Here is a 19085-nt window from a genome sequence, read left to right as displayed (position 1 = left end):
AAAAATAATATTTAATATAAAATAAAAATGAACTAACTAATTAATTTTAAAATGAAAATTAATTAAATTATTAATAGAAATTTTAATAATTTTTTGTTAAATCATTTAAATAGTAAAAATTTTATTCATTTTCATTAAATTTTAAAAGCCGCCAGAAAAATGAAAAAGCCGCCGGAAAATTCCGCGGGATAATTTTGCGGGAAATTAGCCGTCGCAAAATTTTGCGGGGAAATTAGCCGCCGGTAATCCATCGGAAAGCCGCCGGAAAATTTTGTAGGAAATAAGCCGTCAAGAACCGCCGGAAATCTGCCAGAAAGCCGCCGGAAAACTGACCGCCGGAAAATTCCGCCGGTAATAAGTGATTTTCCTGTAGTGTCCGACCTCCGTCGCCCTCCGACTATGGTCTCCCGACCAAACGAACATGTCAATAGTGATTCTTTATATCATGTAATGTACTCTATAAAATGTACATCAAGCTAAGGCCTTCTCCCAAGGAAGGGCTTCATTTGTAATCGACTGCAATTCTAGTGGATTTATTTAAACTGGGCTAGGCCCCGTGGTTTTTCCCCCTTTTTCAGGGGTTTTCACGTAAAAATCTTGGTGTCTCAAGAATGCTAGACCCTCTCTCCTTATCTGATTGCGTGCTGGATTTTCGTACAACGCTAAGACGTTAAATATGATATTTCTCTACCGCCGCGAATACTCTTGGACGCAACAATTTTATATATATTATTGTCTAATGCATGTCATTGCCATAAAGTATGACACTTATTATCATCAATAAGATTAACCTCCGCTATGATCACTAAGGGCTAATTGATTGGATTACATAAGGGTGTAAAATTTTTTAAATACAGGGATGTTAAAAATTTTGGTTTTTGATTGAATGAAAAATAAAAGCAAAGTAAAATTAAGTAAATATAATATAAATCATTATAGTTCTTTTTTGAGGTATATTAAAGTCATCTTGCTCGACCGCTACAAATTGCCATTAAGCACCCCCACCGGCCACCTCCACCCGCATTAGCATTAACACTGATATGATAGATCCTCTCATTTTTTTCGCCGTGAATACAATGCAAACAATAACAAACATTCATCAATCATATATATCATCAATACATAAAATTCTTTGAATTAGGGATGTCAATCTTAAAGTCTAAAGATTTTCGCTTGAGTAGACCTAAAATTAAATATATAGAGTGTAATTTAGTAGTAATAGACCTAACGAGGGGATTGTGACTTTGGGTGATCGAGTCATTAATCAGAGTATACATTTTAAATATCTTGGATTTATTGTTAAGAGTGATGATGAAATAGATGGGGATATTATCAACATATAATTCAAATTGGATGATTGGAGTGGATGAATGCATCTGGCTTGTTTTGTAATAGAAAAGTCCCCCTCAAATTTAAGAGAAATTCTATAAGATAGTGATGAGACTTGCAATGCTTTATAATGCTGAATTTTGGCCATTAAAAGAGAAGCATAATACTAAATGTTACAGAGATGAGGATGCTTAAGTGGATGAGTGGCTTTACCCTTAGAGATAGGAAATGAAATGAGCATATACGTGAAAAGGATGGAGTAACTCACCTGGAAGATAAGATTAGAGAGAGTCGTCTTAGATGGTTTGGTCACAAAAATGATGGCCTTTCGATGACCCGATTATGAAAGTAGATATATTAAATTTGACTTATGTTAAGAAAGATAGTGGTAGACATAAAAAGTCTTGATTATAAAATATTAAAAGTGATATGTTTTATTATATTTAAATGAGAATTTGACTTTTAACAGGATATAATGGAGGAAAAAAATATTTATGTAACCGACCCTGCGTGGTGGGACAAAGGCTTGATGTTGTTGATGTTGTATAAATGCATAAAATTCTATAAAATTTTAAAATTTTACTTAAAAAATATAGCATTGTCTATGTTTTTCTCAATTTCTTTTATGTATTCTCTGTTGTTATAATGGAAGATAAAGTAACGGTTCCATTTTCTAGAAGAAATTGGCACTTTTTCTTTATGACAATTGAAAAAGTTTATTTATGTCAATGATAAAATAAAAGTGATAAAAAATCGTCAAACAATTCGAATATAGCACCATGAAAATAACAAAACAAAAGTAAAAAAAAAAAAATTATACGGTTTTCGCTAGAGGAAGGGCTTGAACCTTCGACCTTATGGTTAACAGCCATACGCTCTAACCAACTGAGCTACTCCAGCTTTTTATTTCTATTTGTTCTTCATAAAATAATAATTAATAAACAATTCTGTGACGGCTAAAAAATAATTTAAATGATTAAATAACACTTTCATGGTTTAAATAGGCCAGCCAATCCAATCGGTTCAATTGAGAACCTGTCCTCTGATGTGGGTCGAACCGATGAACTCTTTTGATTTTTTTATGAACCGGTTGGTTCAAATATAGATTAATTTCAAATCTTTGTGATTTAATCAAATGATTATGATAAAAGATTTAGATATTCTAGCAAGTTAAATAATTTAAAAATAACAAAAACATGATATCCTAAAATTATAGTTTAGAATCCATTTCAAAATACTTGTTGCGACCTGGAATATTTGTTTAGTAGGCAGAATCATAGTTAGCGGGCGACGGAGGTTGGAAAGACCGTAGTCTGGTGATGGTGGTCAGAAGGACGTTTGGGGAGCGATATCAGTGTTAGTAAACCGTTGGCTCAGTAAATAAAGTCATCACTCTTTGCCCATCGGCACAGTAGTAATATCCTTGTAACTTTTAATCAGTGTATCACGTGAATTAATAGAGTATAACATCAAACCACATAATTTAAAGGAAAGCCCATCGGCCCACCATCCTGTACAGGTCAAACAGTCTTTACTTGTAATTTGATTTGATATTTTATATGATTTATGTACTGATTGATATTATTGCGATGATTGTTTTATAGATTTAACACTCGTACTGATTTATAACTTTACTAGCTTCCGTACCGTAGTATTTTATTATTTTTATATTTTACTACTACTATATTTGAGTTTTATTGTTGCATTGATTCAATGGTCATATGGATGCAACTGTCATGATTTGACTGTTGACATACATATTGCTTCTTTATCATGCTTTGAATTCAATTGTAAGTTTTGATGTTGCATTGATTCAATGATCATATGGACGCAACTGTCATGATTTGACTGTTGACATGCATATTACTTCTTTATCATGCTTTGAATTCAATTGTAAGAATTGATAAATTGTTGGGCTTTTTAAGCTCATTATATATGACTAAATTCTTTCAGGTCAGGGCATGAGAGCAGAAGTGTGAGACTAGTCATGATTCTTCAGATTCTATTTCTTTTTGTTATAGTCATGAGTAATGTATATAATTTTTGAGAATAAATACAGATGTGCACATTGATGTTTTAAATTATAGAATCTATTTTACTATTTATTACTGATAAATGATATTAGATAGTTCTAATTTTTTTATTAAAAGATCAAAAGAATAATTCTTTCAATTTATATTATAGGGCATCATAGGAAGGATCATAGTCTGTGGAAGATAATGGTCAGAAAGATTGTTGTCTGGCAAAGAGAGTCGAAATGATCGTAGTCAATAGGAGACATGGATCATAAATATTATTGTCTGGCGATGAAAGTCGGAAGAACCGTAGTAGGCGACGGAGGTCGGAAGGATTGTAGTTGGCATGAGATATGGATCAAAAAGACTGTTATCTGATGATGGAGGTCGGAAGGACCGTAGTAGGTGATGGAGGTCGGAAGGATCGTAGTCGGCAGGAAATAGGGGTCAAAAAGACCATAGTCATAAGGCGGTGGTTTAACAAAAGTCTAGGCGTTATTTGGTGGTGTGGCGGAACTCTGACTTCATTTGGTGGCCCGACGAAAGTTTGAGACTCAGTCGGTGGTCCGGCGGTGGTTTGGTAGAACTCCGGTATCAGGCGGTGGTCCGACAAAACTCCGACATTGGGCGGTGGTCCTGACGGAAGTCCGACGTCAGGCGATGGTCGACAGAACTCTGACGTCAGGTGGTGGTCTGGCAGAACTTCGACGTCGGGCGACAACATAACTCTGGCATCGGGCGGTGGGCCGTCATAACTCCGGCATCGGGTGGTGGTCCTGACGGAAGTCCAAACATCAAGGAAGTGGTCCGGTGGAACTCCTCTGTCTGATGGCGGTTTGGTTGAACCCCAATGTCGGGAGGTGGTCTGACGGAACTCTGGCATTGCGTTTTTGTCCGGCGGAAGTCCAGAGTTAGGCGGTGGTCATGACGGAAGCCCGACGTCAGGCTGTGGTCCGGCGAAAGTCTGACGTCAAGAGGTTGTCCTGACGAAAGTTCGGCATCAGGCGATGGTCTGGCAGAAGTTCGATGTCAGGCAGTGGTCCTGACGGAAGTTCGACGTCAGACGGTGGTCCGACGGAATTTTGAGACGCTCAGTTTTACTATTAGTTTACTGACATCAGAGTTCATATGGCCCAAATTTTAATTTCGGAAGTTTCCAACTCTATTTTGCCTCGATATTCATCCCTGATCAAGATGATTTTTTGCTGATGTATCAATATTCAATAGTGAAATGTCTTGATTTAAAATATTACATATTGAATTAAAAAATATATTATTATTATTATTATTATTATTATGTTATATTATTATTATGTTATTTAAATTACATTAAAATAAATTTAATATTTATTATATCATTATATTCAATTTCTGATTCATATTAATTAAATATTGAAATTTTGAATCTCTTGATTCAATATTCAACCCTGAATTTTCAATAAATTAATTGAGTTATAAGAATATATGGATCCATTATTACGGATTTTAAGAATAATATTTTTAAAGAGGCTTTTTATTAAAAATATAAATAATTTATAGCTCATCAAATTTACGTCAAATTCTATATATCTTGTTGATATAATTAAAACATCATTTAAAAATGAGAGCTTATATTTTCAAAATTTTTAATGATTTGTAAGGTTCTGGAAACCCAAAGCTGAGACTAGACTTAGAAGAAGTTTAAGATTCAATGTATTAGAGATTGATCTATGTTGCATCCGAGGAGATTTGCGCCGGGCGACGTAAGATTTAATATTAAAGGTTATCTCTTGCATAATGTACGAAATCGGCACGCAATCAGATATAGATGAGGAGAGTGTCTAGGCATTTATGAAGACACCCAAGTATTTTACTGGGAAAACCACGGGGCAGGTCCAATTTTGAACGAATCCACTAGTAATTTGCAGTTGATTAAAATGGCCCCTTCCTGAGAGAAGCCTTAGCTTATGTACATCTATGAGAGTACTGATTACATGAATGTAAATACAATAGTGGTAGCTTTTGACATATCCATTTGGTGATAGACTCGTAGTCGGCAGGGCGATCGAAAGTCAGGTAGGTACCTGTCAGCTGGCGACGGAGGTCGAAGTATGTAGTCGGCGGGCGACGTAATCAGGAGGACCATAGTCGTACGTGTGAACGAGATCGGAAAGACTTAGTCTACGGGCGACATAATTCAAGCAGGCCGTAGTTGACGTGGCGACGGATGTCGGAAAGTACTGTAGTCGAAACGCAGGCACGTTAAGTCAGGCCAGACCATATCCGGCTAGCGAAAGGAGTGATAGAATGACTGTAGTTTGTAACGACAAGATCAGAGGAAGCAACGATTCAAGAAAGGTCCAACAATGGAAAGAAATCCATCTTCGCGAGTAGATATCCAAGGAAGTCCAATAACGGTGGAGAGTCCGCAATGCGAGTAGAAACTTGCGAAGAGTGAAAGTTCGCTGTCGTGGAGAAATCTGATGTCTGCTTTTGTGGCAGACGAGAGAACTCCAGCCTTACACTTGGGCGGAGTTAATTTTCAGCGTCAGGAGGACTTTGTCTTAATTGAGAAGCAAACTTTCCACATTCCGTGGAAGTTGGAGCATTCCTGCTATTCCGCCGAATATCACGCAAGAATGCCCAACATTTCGGGCGGCAGGAAGAGCTTCGGGCGAGTGGTCGAGAAGAGCTTCTTCTTCTCCTCCTTCTTCTCTTCTTCTTCTCTCTTTTCCTTGAGTACCTTGTGTAGAATGAGGATCTATTTATAGTTTTTCTGGAGTGGCATAGCCCTGTAAATATGCGTTGAGATCAAGGGATTGGAGTGTTTGAGTGTTGGTTTCATGAACGGGCGATATCGAATTCTGTTTCATGTAGCCGTTGGCTCGTTGGGCTATTTAAGTGGCTTAAGGATGTCAGGATATTCTGCATATTTGCTTCGTTGGATTCGTTCGTCGAGTTGTCCGTCATCGAGTATAAACTCGTTCCAAGATCGTGAGACGTTTAGTACTCAAATTGTGGTTTGAACTTTCCAACAGCGCTTGAGCCCTGTTTCTGGATCTCATTTGGAGTCGGATTGGGTCGAATTTAGTGTCGCTGGATTCTGTATGGATTCGAGGACGCCTCAGTTGTACTATAAGCTCGCTGAAATCGGATTCATATGCTGTTATTTAATTGAAGTTTCGAACTGATTTTACCTCGAAGATTCGTGCCCACCGAAGATAATCTTCTTGATGAGTGTCCAATCAGATGATGTAATAACTAATTAAAATTATTAATATGAGTATGTGTAATTATTATCATAAAATTAATAAGTATTAAAGTAATATAATTGTGAAGTACTAAAAAATAATAAATAATATATTTTAGGAATTTTAATTTACAATATTTTTAATGATAATTTTAATTTATTTTAATATAATTTTAGTTCATATTGTAATTTTTATTAAATTTATATAAAATAATTACTAATTTTGTCATATATTTTATATAATTTACTAAATTGTTTTATATAAAAATTACATCTTATAATTCATATCAGTATCATTTAAAATTAAAAAATCGATAAAAATATTTATTTTTTTAGTGATATATATATATATATATTATATGTATTATAATATGATACTATAGTATATTAGTTATTAAGTAAAAAAAAAATATTTTTAATTATTAAAAATAATTAAAATTATATAGTGTATGTGTTATGAACTTGAGAACTTCTATTTAATCATTTAATCCCATTTCACTTTGGCAATTTGTCTTAGTATTTTTTTATATAGTTTTTTTGTTTGCATGAGTAAAAAACTAAAAATGTGACATAGGATTTATTCGTCAAATGAATATTATAAAAATTCAAAGCTCAATTTAAATTTAAATTAATTTGTCAATTTTTGTATTAAATTAATTAATTTAATTATGTAAAAGAGATAATAATTAACGGGCAGTTCTTAAAAGAAGTTCGAACCTGTTTTTTCTGGTTCAACGCAAAACCGATTTTGAAAATAGTTTAGACCGACTAGCCAATCAGTTCTAATTCGGTTTTCAAAATAAAGGTAGTAATTCGTGAACAAATCTCTACAAAAGATAAAAACTTAATTAAATACAATGATCAATTGATCATATAGAATCCCATAGTAAAAAGACATTTCTTTCCAAAATTTTCTATAAAGATTCCTTGTAGAATCTCTGTCATACACGCAAATACCAACCTGCCTCAACTCCTCAACTAGCTAGAGAACTCTTCCAAAAGCTTATACCTCCTCGCCTTTCCTCTAAACACCTGCCGTCCCCTCCCAGAACCCGGCGACAGCTCCTCCCCGCTGCCCCGGTCGCCGGAATCCGACGGTGGCTGCAGCCGCCTGTCACCCAATCTCTGCTTCTTCACCGGTTTATTCAGAAGCTGTGGCGAGAACGCCCCACGAGCGAGCTTCAATCCCGAGCTTGTGCCACCTACCGGAGAAGAGGAAGCTGAAATAATTCGATCAACCGTCGTCTGTTCTACCAAAAGTAACCTGCTTCCTGCTTCCTCCCTCAGGCACCAGTTACAGGCTCGATAGACCTCTGCTCTCGGGTATAGATCGCTGCAATATCTAATATATCAATCAAATATTCATCAATCAGGTGGGGATTAAGATGGAGGAGTTGAAGACCAAGAAAAAATTGAATTGGATCATAGCCTTCATAGGGATTGAAGCAAATTTGAGAGCTTGAATTAGACTATGTTAATTGTTATCAGTTTATTTTATTTTTTTTCAAAAACAGAAGAAATTTATAATCTTTACAACATCCTTTCATCTTTCTTACCACATACTTGTGTTGGGAGCGAAAGGCGCAGAGTTTGCACCGAAAGAGCTCCCGTGATAGCCCCCGATCTCCGCACATGCAACAAACCACCGACGGCGACGACGGAGACGACGGGGATTGTAGTGCGCCACCACCTTTGCTACCCATTCTCTCTTCTTTCCCCTCTATACTGTTATAAGAAAGATGAGCAGAGAGAGCTATATAAGGGAAAGAGGAAGAAGAGATCGATTCAAGAGGGAAGAGCAGGAAAGATAAAGGGAAATGCCACAAACTTTGCTTTCCTGTATCTCAGGCTGTTTCGACTTTAATATGTCGCCCACAAACGTGGAAAGAAAACGATGGGGGAGGTGGAAGATGAGCTTCATTCGATCAGTATGTGGCAGCCATTGTAGTTCGATTTTGTTGAGTAGTGGTTGAGAAACAAGTCAACAAATACTGCAGCTTTTCTTGCCTTTATACTTTATAAGTTTATTTATGGAGATATTATTCTATGTAGGTATCGGATTGTTCGGAAGTGAATCAGTGCGTATCACATCACTCAGTACATAGCTGCGATATCCAACAAAGGGATGACGTGGTGTGCTCTGATTTGCCTTTGTACGACGCCCGCACAAAATAATTTTTCTTATTTATAGTCTTTGTGGCAGAAAAAAATTTAAGGAATTCATTATATAAACTTTTGTAATTAGATATTAGTTTTGCAAATAATGTGAATAATTTGTTCTTAATTTATATTTTTAATGTTAATTCAAAACCCATCTACCTAACGCAGATAGGAGAAAAGGGACAATAATAAACCAACCAAAATGTCTAATTAATTAATGCTTGGCAAATGACATCTTCCTAACAACCATTCATTCATCTTACAATTAATTACTTGTTCAGTTTTGTCAATTATCTTAGATTGTTTTCGTTCCCTTATATTTTTTAACAATATAGAAGTGTAAGTGAGCTGAATATGAGATTGTTTTATCTGGTTAATAGCTTGTCAGCCGAACTTATTAGCAATTAGGTGAAAGTTCGTGCTTGAATTCGTGGCGCACTAGCTGAAAAAAAAGTTTTGAGAATTCTAAGAGGTCAGGTTCGGGCGCTCGATATGGCTCGAAAGGAGAAAAGATAAAATGGTTAAATTTGAGCTGATCATAACTTGACTTATGAGTTTATGAGGCGTAAAGTCTGATACCTAATCTATTGCAATCAGTCCTTGTTTTTCTTTATGACTTGCTAGTTGCTACTAAAGGCTTCCAATTGTCATCGCTGTCTAACTATCCATGGCTCAGAATTATTCGCCACCTAACATTTATAAAGTGCATGTATTTCAAATACATCTAAATAAAAAAACCATTACATTAATTTATATTCAACCAAACAACTTGCGTATTTCTTAAATATATGCATTTATTTTATACTTTTAAAACTATAATAATTCCAAATTCCTCTACAAACCCTTCAAAATCTTTCGATTTGAATATTGTCTTCCAGTCCGGTCAAGATAACTTTAATGACAAGAGAATAAAATGATCTATATATATATTTCAATTCGTTGAATGTTGACTTTTGTGATAAGAGAATAATCTCATGCAATTATGATAAACAAGGACAAATATGATTTTTTAACCAAAATTAATTTACACCAAATAAGTCATAATGATAAACTTATAAATATATACGTACAACTATTGAACAATTTTTACTTGATAACTTATCAGAATAGCATTTCTCGGATAGGTATAAAGGGGTTTTACTTTGAGATGTGTGCAAATGAATATCAGACGGTTATAATTTGCTTTTCTATACACAATTGATGATTAGGATCCTTAGCCGGTTGGTTGGAACCAGATTCGTTATCTCAACAACTCTATTGAAAAAACAACCTTCTAATCTTCTGGAAATCAATGGGTTGGGGTATTTTTATAATTTTATATATTGTATTATAAAAATAGTTCTGTAATTTAATAATTGCAGTGAATGGGCCGGGAATAAATTCTGCTGCACATTTGCTCACGTATCCATTTGACTAGGTGCTGTAATGAATGTATCAGGTTTAAGCAATGGACTATTCTGTCCTTACGATAGTACAAGTAGTATCATCATTCTTATTTTTTTTTATTTAAATTTTAATCCACAACATAAAAAAGTAATTTACTTACATGGTACTATAAATTTATATATGTAAGTATCTAAAATTCAAAACTCATAAAATACAAATCCCACATCTAAGATTTACCTATTCATCATTTCTATCACTCTGTTCCATCTCCATGAGGTGCGCGTGAGTGCTCCCATGTACTCTTAGTTACGCCTCCTTGGTTTGTTGAGTGTTTATCTTTTGTTGCTTCTTCGTCTTATGATGTGTGAGAACACTTCTCATGCCCTAAACCTCATCTTAATACTGCTGCTCTTTCATCTTCATCATTCTGCTGCTCCCGTGACTCCGTGAGGTATGATCCATGTCCTAAATGTTTTTCTTTGCTTCTTGTCATGAGTTATTTATACAAGCTTTTTTGTGTTGGTTGTCCATCTTATTTTTTTGCGGATTTTGAGTAAGTTGGAGTAAGCTTAAATGTATATTATGATGAAGATAGCGAATGACTTTGTATTTCACTTAAATTTGGGGGATATTCGAGAGCACTTAAAGGTGATCAGAGAAGAAGATATGAATGTGGGAAACAAGAAACGATGAAACTTCAGAATGATTTGATTAACTATCCATGGATTATTGGCCATGACTTCAAGTTACACTATCATTTGACGCAAGTAATTACTCGTAAAACTGTTGAATATCTTGTACTCATGCTTTCAAACAGAACAATATCTTAAATATATGCAACCTAAATTTCAACTTTGCAGCATAACATTCCAAATGAAAACCCAAAGAATAATGGCATAAGTCATCAACACAGTGATTTCTGTCACTGATAAAGAGCCCGAACATAGCAAAACTCAGCAACCAATGCTCACATTCATGAAAACGCAACCAGTACAACAAATAATAAACTAGTTTTTTCGTGAATTGCACACATTAACTAACTGCTTTCTCCATAAAGTACACAGTAAATCATCACAATATATGAAAAAATTGTCAGAACATCAACTGAATGCTTTCTTACTTAATTGCACACAGTAACTCATCACAATGTATGGCAAAATTGTTAGAACAAACTGACTGCTTTCTTATTAAATTGCACACAATAACTCATCCAACCAAGTCTGCCCTTCTCACAACCAACCAAATAGCCTAGAATAACAAAACCATATTGCATATGATTCACAGAAAAATAATAGAAACGAAGAAATTTTCAAAGAGTTTTAATTCACCGAATCCAATTATCCCAGATCCAAGTATAAAAAAAAATGATGAATGCTTCTTGATACATCGGACTCAGAATAAAAAAAGAAAGGATCATCTGCAGAGATGAAGAGAGACTAGGGAACCAGCAACAGCACGCATGGGTTGCCTCTCTTATGGTTGATCGCATTGTCGTCCAAAGATCCCACCTCATCGTTTATCTTTAGCATATATGAGAAAAGTATCACTACATGAAAACTAGTCATTACTAGTGTTAAAAATTTCCGGCGGATTTTAAAAATTTCCGACGAATAACAGGCGTAATTTTTTTCAACGGTAAATCAAGCGTCAGTAAAATTTGTTGCCGAAAAACATCCACCGGAAAAATTTTCTGGCGGATTTTTTCCCACCAAAAAAAGCAGTATGAATAGTAAAAAACTGACAGTGGAAGCTACTCGGCCAGCTATCCGCCTGCCCGCCTATTGCTTGCCCGTCAGCTTGCCAGAGCGAGCTGCCCTCTGCCCGCCTGTGAGCTGTCTGCATGGTTTCCGCACTACCAGCCCTCTTGACTGGGTGCTGCCCGCCTGCCCGCACAATAACTCCTGTGGGGTTCGAAGCCGGAACATGCAACCACTTTGTTGTGGAGGAAAATATATTAAAAACTTACTCTTTTATATTTAAATAATTAAAATCAGTATTAAAACCCGTCGGAAAACCATCGGAAATCCTCCGATAATGCACGATTTTCCTGTAGTGTATGTGAGGTGGGTCATGGTTGCAACATAGATCATCCAGGTAGGGAGCCGTCCAACATAAACCAAGCCGCACATATAATTGGCCCTATTTTCCTCATTGTTTGGAATTCACAACATAATACTGAGCTTCAAATAATCCAAATCAAAACGTGAAAGACAACTGATGAACCAACAATAAGAAGAAGCAATCCACTTCAACCCCACTATAATTCTCACCAAAAATATCAAGACAAAAGAAAGATAAATACGCAATATAATAAACTCTTCCAACTGTATCTCAAGCCAAAAAAATTGCAGTTCAACAACGAGCAAATGAGAGAATATAGAATTATAAACTTTTGAAGCATTTTATACCACCAAATGCAACTGAATCATACCAACTTCTCCTTTATAACCAACAAGCACAAACACTTAGGGCAGGATGCATTCTGATCAGAGATGGGAGGGTGAAGTTCTCACTGGACGAAGAATGACAAAAAAGCAGGAAAAAATTTTAGGGCATGAATCATACCAATTGAGCTTTTGAAACTCACAAGAGCAGCAAAACCACAAAGGAGTAGTAGCAATAGAAAAAAGCATTAAGGCATGATAAATAAGGTCAGACGGGCATTCTCATGCATCAAAAGACAAAGAACAAGCAGAAAATCGTCAAGCAAGAGGCAAAGAAGGAGGCGTAGTTGAGAGCTCTCATGCACGCTTAACAGAAACGAAACAGAGATGCAGAAATGAGGGAATATGTAAATTTTTGATGTGGGGCGTGTATTGTAGGAGTTTGGGGTGTTAGCTATGTAAATATGCAAGTTTAGAATGCTATGCAGGTAAATCCCTCAATAAAAGATACTTATTTCTTTAATATTATGAAATTTTAAAATAAAATATATTAAATCATGTCAAAATCAAATGATACAATATTAGAATGAACTTGAAAATAATGAAATTTGCTATGAGATAAGTGCTATATATCAAGAGTTTAAATTGCACTAATTTTCATATAAATATAATAAATTTTAAGCCTATTTTGATATAATTATTATTGAGATATCTTGGCATAACTTTTTTTTCTTTTCCTTTTGTTGTTATAAAATTCAGGTTATTAGAGGAAGAAATATGACTGTTTTAGACAAGAACGTTAGCCTGAAAAATCAAATAAATGAAGTAAGGATATAACCTAATTTCTTACGTGATAATTGAGGAAGGGAAAAACCAAAAATCTCTATCATATTGAAATGATTTCTACGAATAATTATTTTAAATTAAGAAAATGCATGCATATCTAAATTTAAAGAAGACATCAATGTAAAGCCAATGAGGTAAAGATGACAACACTACTAAGGGTAATCATAATACATGTCAATTTTGAGTGAGTTGTGCTCAACACAAAATCTAAATTAAAAATAAAACCTTGACTTGAATTTGTTTTAATATAAAATTATTTTGAGAAAAAGTTGATCTTGGCTTAAAATCATTTTCAGCTTACTCATTTTTTAATTAGATAAAATTAACAAATAATATAAATATTGTAATGCATATTATATATTATGTTATATGCACTATATATTTTATATACATATTCTAAATTACATTTTGAGTGCGAGTTATAGCAAACACAAAATCATTTTTTTGAGTGTGAAGGCAAGGCTCAAAATCTTGTCGAGTTAAATTACGAGCGAGTTTCAAATTTTGTGTTTTTAGCAACTTTAATTCTAAAGATAAATATGACACAAACAGAAGGCACTGCAAGTCTAAAAAAAAAAGATGGGTCATAGGATTTCCCTTTACTTGGAACATCATCGGGGTAGTAATAAATTTTTATATCACCTTGACAATAACTGTTCGTAGGATTTCCTCTTAATGTTGGTCTCTTGCGGGTTTAAAAAATCTTGTAGCTCCTTGAAGATATTGTCGCTAGGTGTATAAGGAAGTTTATCTGATCTCAAGCCATACATAACTCAAGTTTGGCTTACCAATCAAATGACAGGCTTGAACTAGAGCTCATTCTTATATGCTAAGTTCAAGTTCAGCTTATTTGATTAATCATGGCTTGAGCTGAAACTCAGTTCAAGATGGCAGCTCATTATCGAAGGTGTCAACAACACGGGAGGTTGCAGGAGAAGGCATTGAAGATGATGGTAGGTTGTTGGAGAAAGCATAATGATAGGATTTTGCAAGATAATGTGTGGACCGTGATGACAGGACATAGAAGAAGATATTGTAATGGAAGCCCGGTGAAGAATGCATTGATGGTGACAATACAATAGGTCAATGGAGTAGGCAACACTATGATAGCTTATCAAAAAATGTATTGACACGAATGAGATCATGAAATCATCAATGTGAATAAGAGGAGATCATGAAATCATCAATGTGAATAAGAGGAGATCATTAAAAAAAAAAAACACTTATGATTTATTTGATGAGAGAGGAACATGATTTAGGATTGACTATCAAATTTATTAGTGCAGGCTTCTAAGCCAACAAATTTTGTTAATTCAAGCTCAAAGTCAACTTGTACATCATACAAGCAATGATCTGAGCTTGAGCTTAAACGCCCAACTTGGCAAGCTGATCTCATACACTTGTTAACAATTCAACTTTGAGTTGGCCTATACTTACACCTCTAAATGTTGCCTTTTATAGTACTTGAAAGATATTGCCATAGCTCTGGCTTTAGGCTTATTTGCTCATGCAAAACTTCTATAGCATTTAATTTCTCAAATGAGAAGAATTGAGATATTTATATATTTTAAAGGGGACATTTCAATCCTTACTTATAATTATACAATAATTATACAAGAACATTTCATTAAATTAGATCATGTCATCCTTTAATTGAAAAACAAATTAGATGATCAAACCCATAAGCTTTCTCAATCACCCCACTAGGGCCATGGCTAGGTTGGGCCACTAATCAAGGGCACATGACAAGTTGTACTACCTTATTTATAAAAAAAAAATGTTAATCTACTGTTTGAATGTTGTGACTAAGACTTCATTTGATACTATTTTTTACCGCTTCTTAAAGCTGTTTTCTAATTACAAAATTAAATTTTTACTAAAAAACTATTTAAAAAAAAAAAAGAAAATCATCCCAAACAAAGCCTAAATCCTCAAAACTTGGTGACCCATCGATTCTATCATTTTGACTCAATTTTTACCGAGCACTATTTACTACCCAACCTAAATGAAGAACACCATCAAAACTTTCAATACATTTGGAATGTTTGTTAATTAGTTTCCCTCGCTCATATATTTATGTAGCCTTTGGCCCATTCTAACCTTACGCATATACAAGTTTTAATTTGGTTTCTATTTTTTTGCCTATCATAGGCTAATACACACACACACGAAGGCTTATAGATTTGGTTCATAAGAAGAGCTTTACATCTTATTGGGCTAAGGCCCCCATAGAATGAACAAAAATCTTGAGCAGCAATATTTTATTTCTTCATATTTTGTATATATATATAGACATTCTAATCCCAACACCCAAACTCAATTATTTACTATCCTTAGCACAAATCACCATTACGTAAAGATACAGATCTTCCAAGTTAATAATAATTTTACATAAAACGCAAAACATAGAGAAATTCATACACAAAATAATGATAACTCGCCATGAAACATTTCAGATCCTCCACATACGCACTTTAATCCAAATGAAGCTTCATCACTGTATATAATGGACAAAACAGAGAAAAGCAAGCCGAAGAAAGCAAGAAGCTCAATCATCATGAAAGTAAAATTCTTTCACCGGCAGTGGAAACTTGGCATGGATGTTCCTTTGGCTTCTGAATTTGCTTCCAACCCGCACGCGTCTACAGTCAAAAGAAGGCTCTGTCATGAAATCTTCTTTATCATCATTGCAAACGTGCACAATCATGTTTTCATGGCCTAAAGTTCTCTTTTTTGATCTTCCAATACAAACTTCTACTGATAATATTTGATGGGAAAGTTGGAAAAATCAAGCTTTAGATGCTTGCAGTTGTGGCATCGAGAGAGTTAGCCTGAGGCTTGAGGGATTTTAGATAGCTAATGGCCTCATCAAGCACAGCAGCTGTATCCATGGCATCACCACCGGGGATGATCCTTCGCAGAGCTTTTACTATAGTTTGAAACTGTTTGTCTCTCGATTCATCATCCAGATTGCTGCCACTGTCAACATAGTTCATGTCTGCATCATCATCAGATGGAATTTCCTGGAAGTTGGAAGCAATTGCAGAGCTTGCAGTGTCGATGAGTGATTCATCAATGGAAGAATGATTGGGGTCCAATTTCCGCCGCTTGGGAGGGATAGATACCATAACCTCTTCTTCTTTCATGTTCAGAGGGGAGTGCCCAGTACTAGCTTCTTCAGAATCAAATGAAAATTCAGAATCTGAATAAAGGAGTGCATCAATTTCTTCAGTGTCTTCATGCATTTCTTCATGTTTGTTGTTTGAATGGGAATTAGAGGCAAAAGCATAGCTAGCATTGCTTGAAGGTAGAGTAGGGTTCAGGGTCTGGAATGGATTATTTACTGAACTAAATATCAAGCTTCTTTGATCTCCAGAATGATCATAAACAAGGAACCTCTTTGCTGGAGTAGAGGCATTTAGTCTTGATGAACTGCTTGCAAGATTGAATACTTGTGAATTCAGAGGCGAAATGAACTCTGAATTCAAATTAAGGGGGCTCCCCTGAACTCCCAAACCAGGAAATGGAGTGATAGAATTACTGGTGAAGCAGCCAATGGTGGTACTGGTATAAGTCGGAAATAACAAAGAATCTGGATTAAGCTGTTGTTGCCCAACATCAGGTGGCCGAACGTTATAGCCCAAATTCAAGTAACTAAATTTCCACATCTGAAGCAGAAAACACAATCCAAAATCACCTGAATCACAAATAATTACAAAACATATTGATTCAACAAGGCAAAATATAATAGCTTCAGATTTCAACTGAATATGAATAGCTCACCAAAGAAAAAACAGTGGAAAAGCTTTCTTCGAGAGCTGATTCTCTCTAACAATAGACTGTAAACGTTCCAACTTTATTATAATTGAAATGAAAAGGGAAGGCAATCTACGTGACTGGCTTCAGGAGGTGGCGAAAGTACTCGGCCTGTCATAATAAAATCACCAGTTAAAAAAGTTCGGTTATTTGGAAGTATAAACAAACAAGATCATAAGAAGAGCAATGGAATCTGGTTTAGAATATGAAATTTAATTTCCATAAAGTACCTGGCAATCCTGTTGCGGTTGAAAGCAAGCTATAACTCTAACTATCATTATGGCACCCCCGGCAAACCCATTTTCATGCTTCAATGCTCGAAATCTTGTCTGAGTAGCTGCTTGGCACACCATAACTACTTAACTTTCCCTTCAAGTTGAACCGTTCACCAGAGAGCCGCGAGGTATTAAAGGAAGAAAGAGAAGAAAAGTGATCGAAGAGTAGTAATAATCTAGGCTGGCTGATAAAGAGAAGAGTTAGAAAAGGGAAAGAGAAGCTTTTCGAGTTCTAGAGAGGGGTTTCAGCTAGTTTCAAGAAGAAAGAAAAATAGGTCCCATAGATCGAAAGAAGTTTGAGAAAAGGTGTTGTAGAAAGAAATAAGCAGCAACGAAGGCAAGTTAAAGAATAACTCTGCAATACAAGTTAAGGGAGACCACTTTCCGGTAAACGCCAATGGAGAGGTTCAGCCACTTCATACTGCTGTCAAAATCAGGATTACAAATAACACTTCCGATTCTCACTTCCTACCCTGAAAAAAAAACCCTAGATTTTTCAGCGATCGGCAAAGCGTGCGTTCGATAGACTAAGCCCCAACAAATCGATGTACAATTTAAATTCCACAGAAACAAAAAACATAACCACCGCCAAAGCGGCATAAAAAAACCGATTTTGAGTAGAAAACATAATCAAAAGTGGCAAAATATCTATCATAAACCACAAAAAGGAATGATTTTTACAGTAATTTACAGAAAATCGTAGCTAATTACGTATTAAAACTTACAGCAAATCCTAATCCCGTCGGCGTCGAACCCTATCTTATGTCTAGAATATAGCGAAGAGATCAAACAGATTGAATGTTGTCGACAACAAGGCCACTCTTTAGCGAGGTGGAGATGGAAGGTATGAGGAGAGGATTTTATTGAACTTCGTGACGAATCTACCCTTATGTTTTGAAGAGTATTACTGAATCTTTGATGGTGGATCAAGTTTTTTTTGGAGAAATATGAAGTCCTTGAGCGGAACAATACCTGACCAGAGGAAAGTTGTTAACTTGATTTGAGTCAGATCTAAACTTGGGTGAAGTTACCTGATTTCAGGGAGTAGAGAGGTGAATCTCTCATAGCGGGAATGTAATCATGCCCGAATCTATTTGTTTCCGGTAATGCCTTTGCTATCTATTTTAACTGCACTAATGACATCTCTCTTTGTCAAGAAATTATTGTGTACGCAATTCGAACGCAGAGAATAGTTAGCATGCTGCGTATTTATTATTTATTTTGCTATATATTTTTTGATGCATTACTTTTTTCTAAGTATTTTTTTCGTATTTATTATATATTTAATGAGTATTATTTATTTATTGCTTATTTGTCACTCATTTAATGTGTATAAAAAAATACTCAACAAAATAAGCAGTAAATATGCAACATCCGAACTGTTCTCTACGTTCGGACTGCGTCATTGACTGATGTCCACCGGGTGGGTGTCAAAACGGATAAATTATTATCATGCATATTGTGCGAATAATGGACGGCATACATAGATTAATTAGAATATGTCATACTTTTTTTTTATTTCGGTGCTGGATATTGCTGGTTACCGAGTGACATTGTGTGTTCTGATTGACCTCCGAACTATCTGATTTCCGGAGAGAATAATTTCTCATCAAAATGAAACCTTTTAATCATATCCCCAGTTTAA

At 35.2% G+C, this 19085-nt stretch overlaps 2 protein-coding genes and 1 non-coding gene across 6 annotated transcripts; all 3 read right to left on the bottom strand.

Moving 5' to 3' along the window:
* Positions 1 to 2155: 2155 nt before the first annotated feature.
* On the bottom strand, positions 2156 to 2229 carry TRNAN-GUU. The gene has a single exon. It is a non-coding gene; the product is annotated as a tRNA-Asn (tRNA).
* A 5170-nt stretch (positions 2230 to 7399) lies between these two features.
* On the bottom strand, positions 7400 to 8560 carry LOC110101588. 3 transcript variants are annotated; one of them, XM_020829553.2, is made up of 2 exons: positions 8137 to 8560; positions 7400 to 7906 (listed from the first exon to the last, which is right to left on the bottom strand). In XM_020829553.2, the coding sequence occupies exons 1-2, from the start codon at positions 8274 to 8276 to the stop codon at positions 7552 to 7554; spliced, it is 495 nt and encodes a 164-aa protein (XP_020685212.1). In that variant the 5' UTR covers positions 8277 to 8560; the 3' UTR covers positions 7400 to 7551. The 3 variants fall into 3 exon arrangements, 2 of the variants coding, with proteins under 2 accessions (XP_020685212.1, XP_020685211.1); XM_020829552.2 differs by having other exon boundaries at positions 7400 to 7915; positions 8137 to 8552; XR_002303718.2 differs by having other exon boundaries at positions 7774 to 7915; positions 8130 to 8280.
* A 7023-nt stretch (positions 8561 to 15583) lies between these two features.
* Positions 15584 to 18322, bottom strand: LOC110101583 (transcription factor bHLH143). 2 transcript variants are annotated; one of them, XM_020829547.2, is made up of 4 exons: positions 18166 to 18322; positions 17396 to 17913; positions 17133 to 17276; positions 15584 to 17046 (listed from the first exon to the last, which is right to left on the bottom strand). In XM_020829547.2, exon 4 carries the CDS (start codon positions 17015 to 17017, stop codon positions 16145 to 16147), a length of 873 nt encoding a protein of 290 aa, XP_020685206.1. In that variant the 5' UTR covers positions 17018 to 17046; positions 17133 to 17276; positions 17396 to 17913; positions 18166 to 18322; the 3' UTR covers positions 15584 to 16144. The 2 variants fall into 2 exon arrangements, with proteins under 2 accessions (XP_020685206.1, XP_020685207.1); XM_020829548.2 differs by having other exon boundaries at positions 15584 to 17017.
* Positions 18323 to 19085: the final 763 nt, after the last annotated feature.

The sequence above is a fragment of the Dendrobium catenatum genome, unplaced genomic scaffold, assembly GCF_001605985.2.
Source record: "Dendrobium catenatum unplaced genomic scaffold, ASM160598v2 fragScaff_scaffold_1209, whole genome shotgun sequence".
Lineage (NCBI taxonomy): Eukaryota > Viridiplantae > Streptophyta > Magnoliopsida > Asparagales > Orchidaceae > Dendrobium > Dendrobium catenatum.
The sequence above is the reverse complement of the archived record's forward strand: the minus strand, read 5'-3'. Positions and strand labels throughout refer to the sequence as shown.

Bases quoted from the DNA above. Each gene is read 5' to 3' on its own strand.
- LOC110101588 (XM_020829552.2), bottom strand. From the start codon at position 8,276: ATGGGTAGCAAAGGTGGTGGCGCACTACAATCCCCGTCGTCTCCGTCG. The intron at 7,916-8,136 runs GTATGTGGTAAG...TTGATATATTAG, and splicing joins GCCTTTCGCTCCCAACACAA to ATATTGCAGCGATCTATACC.
- LOC110101583 (XM_020829547.2), bottom strand. From the start codon at position 17,017: ATGTGGAAATTTAGTTACTTGAATTTGGGCTATAACGTTCGGCCACCT.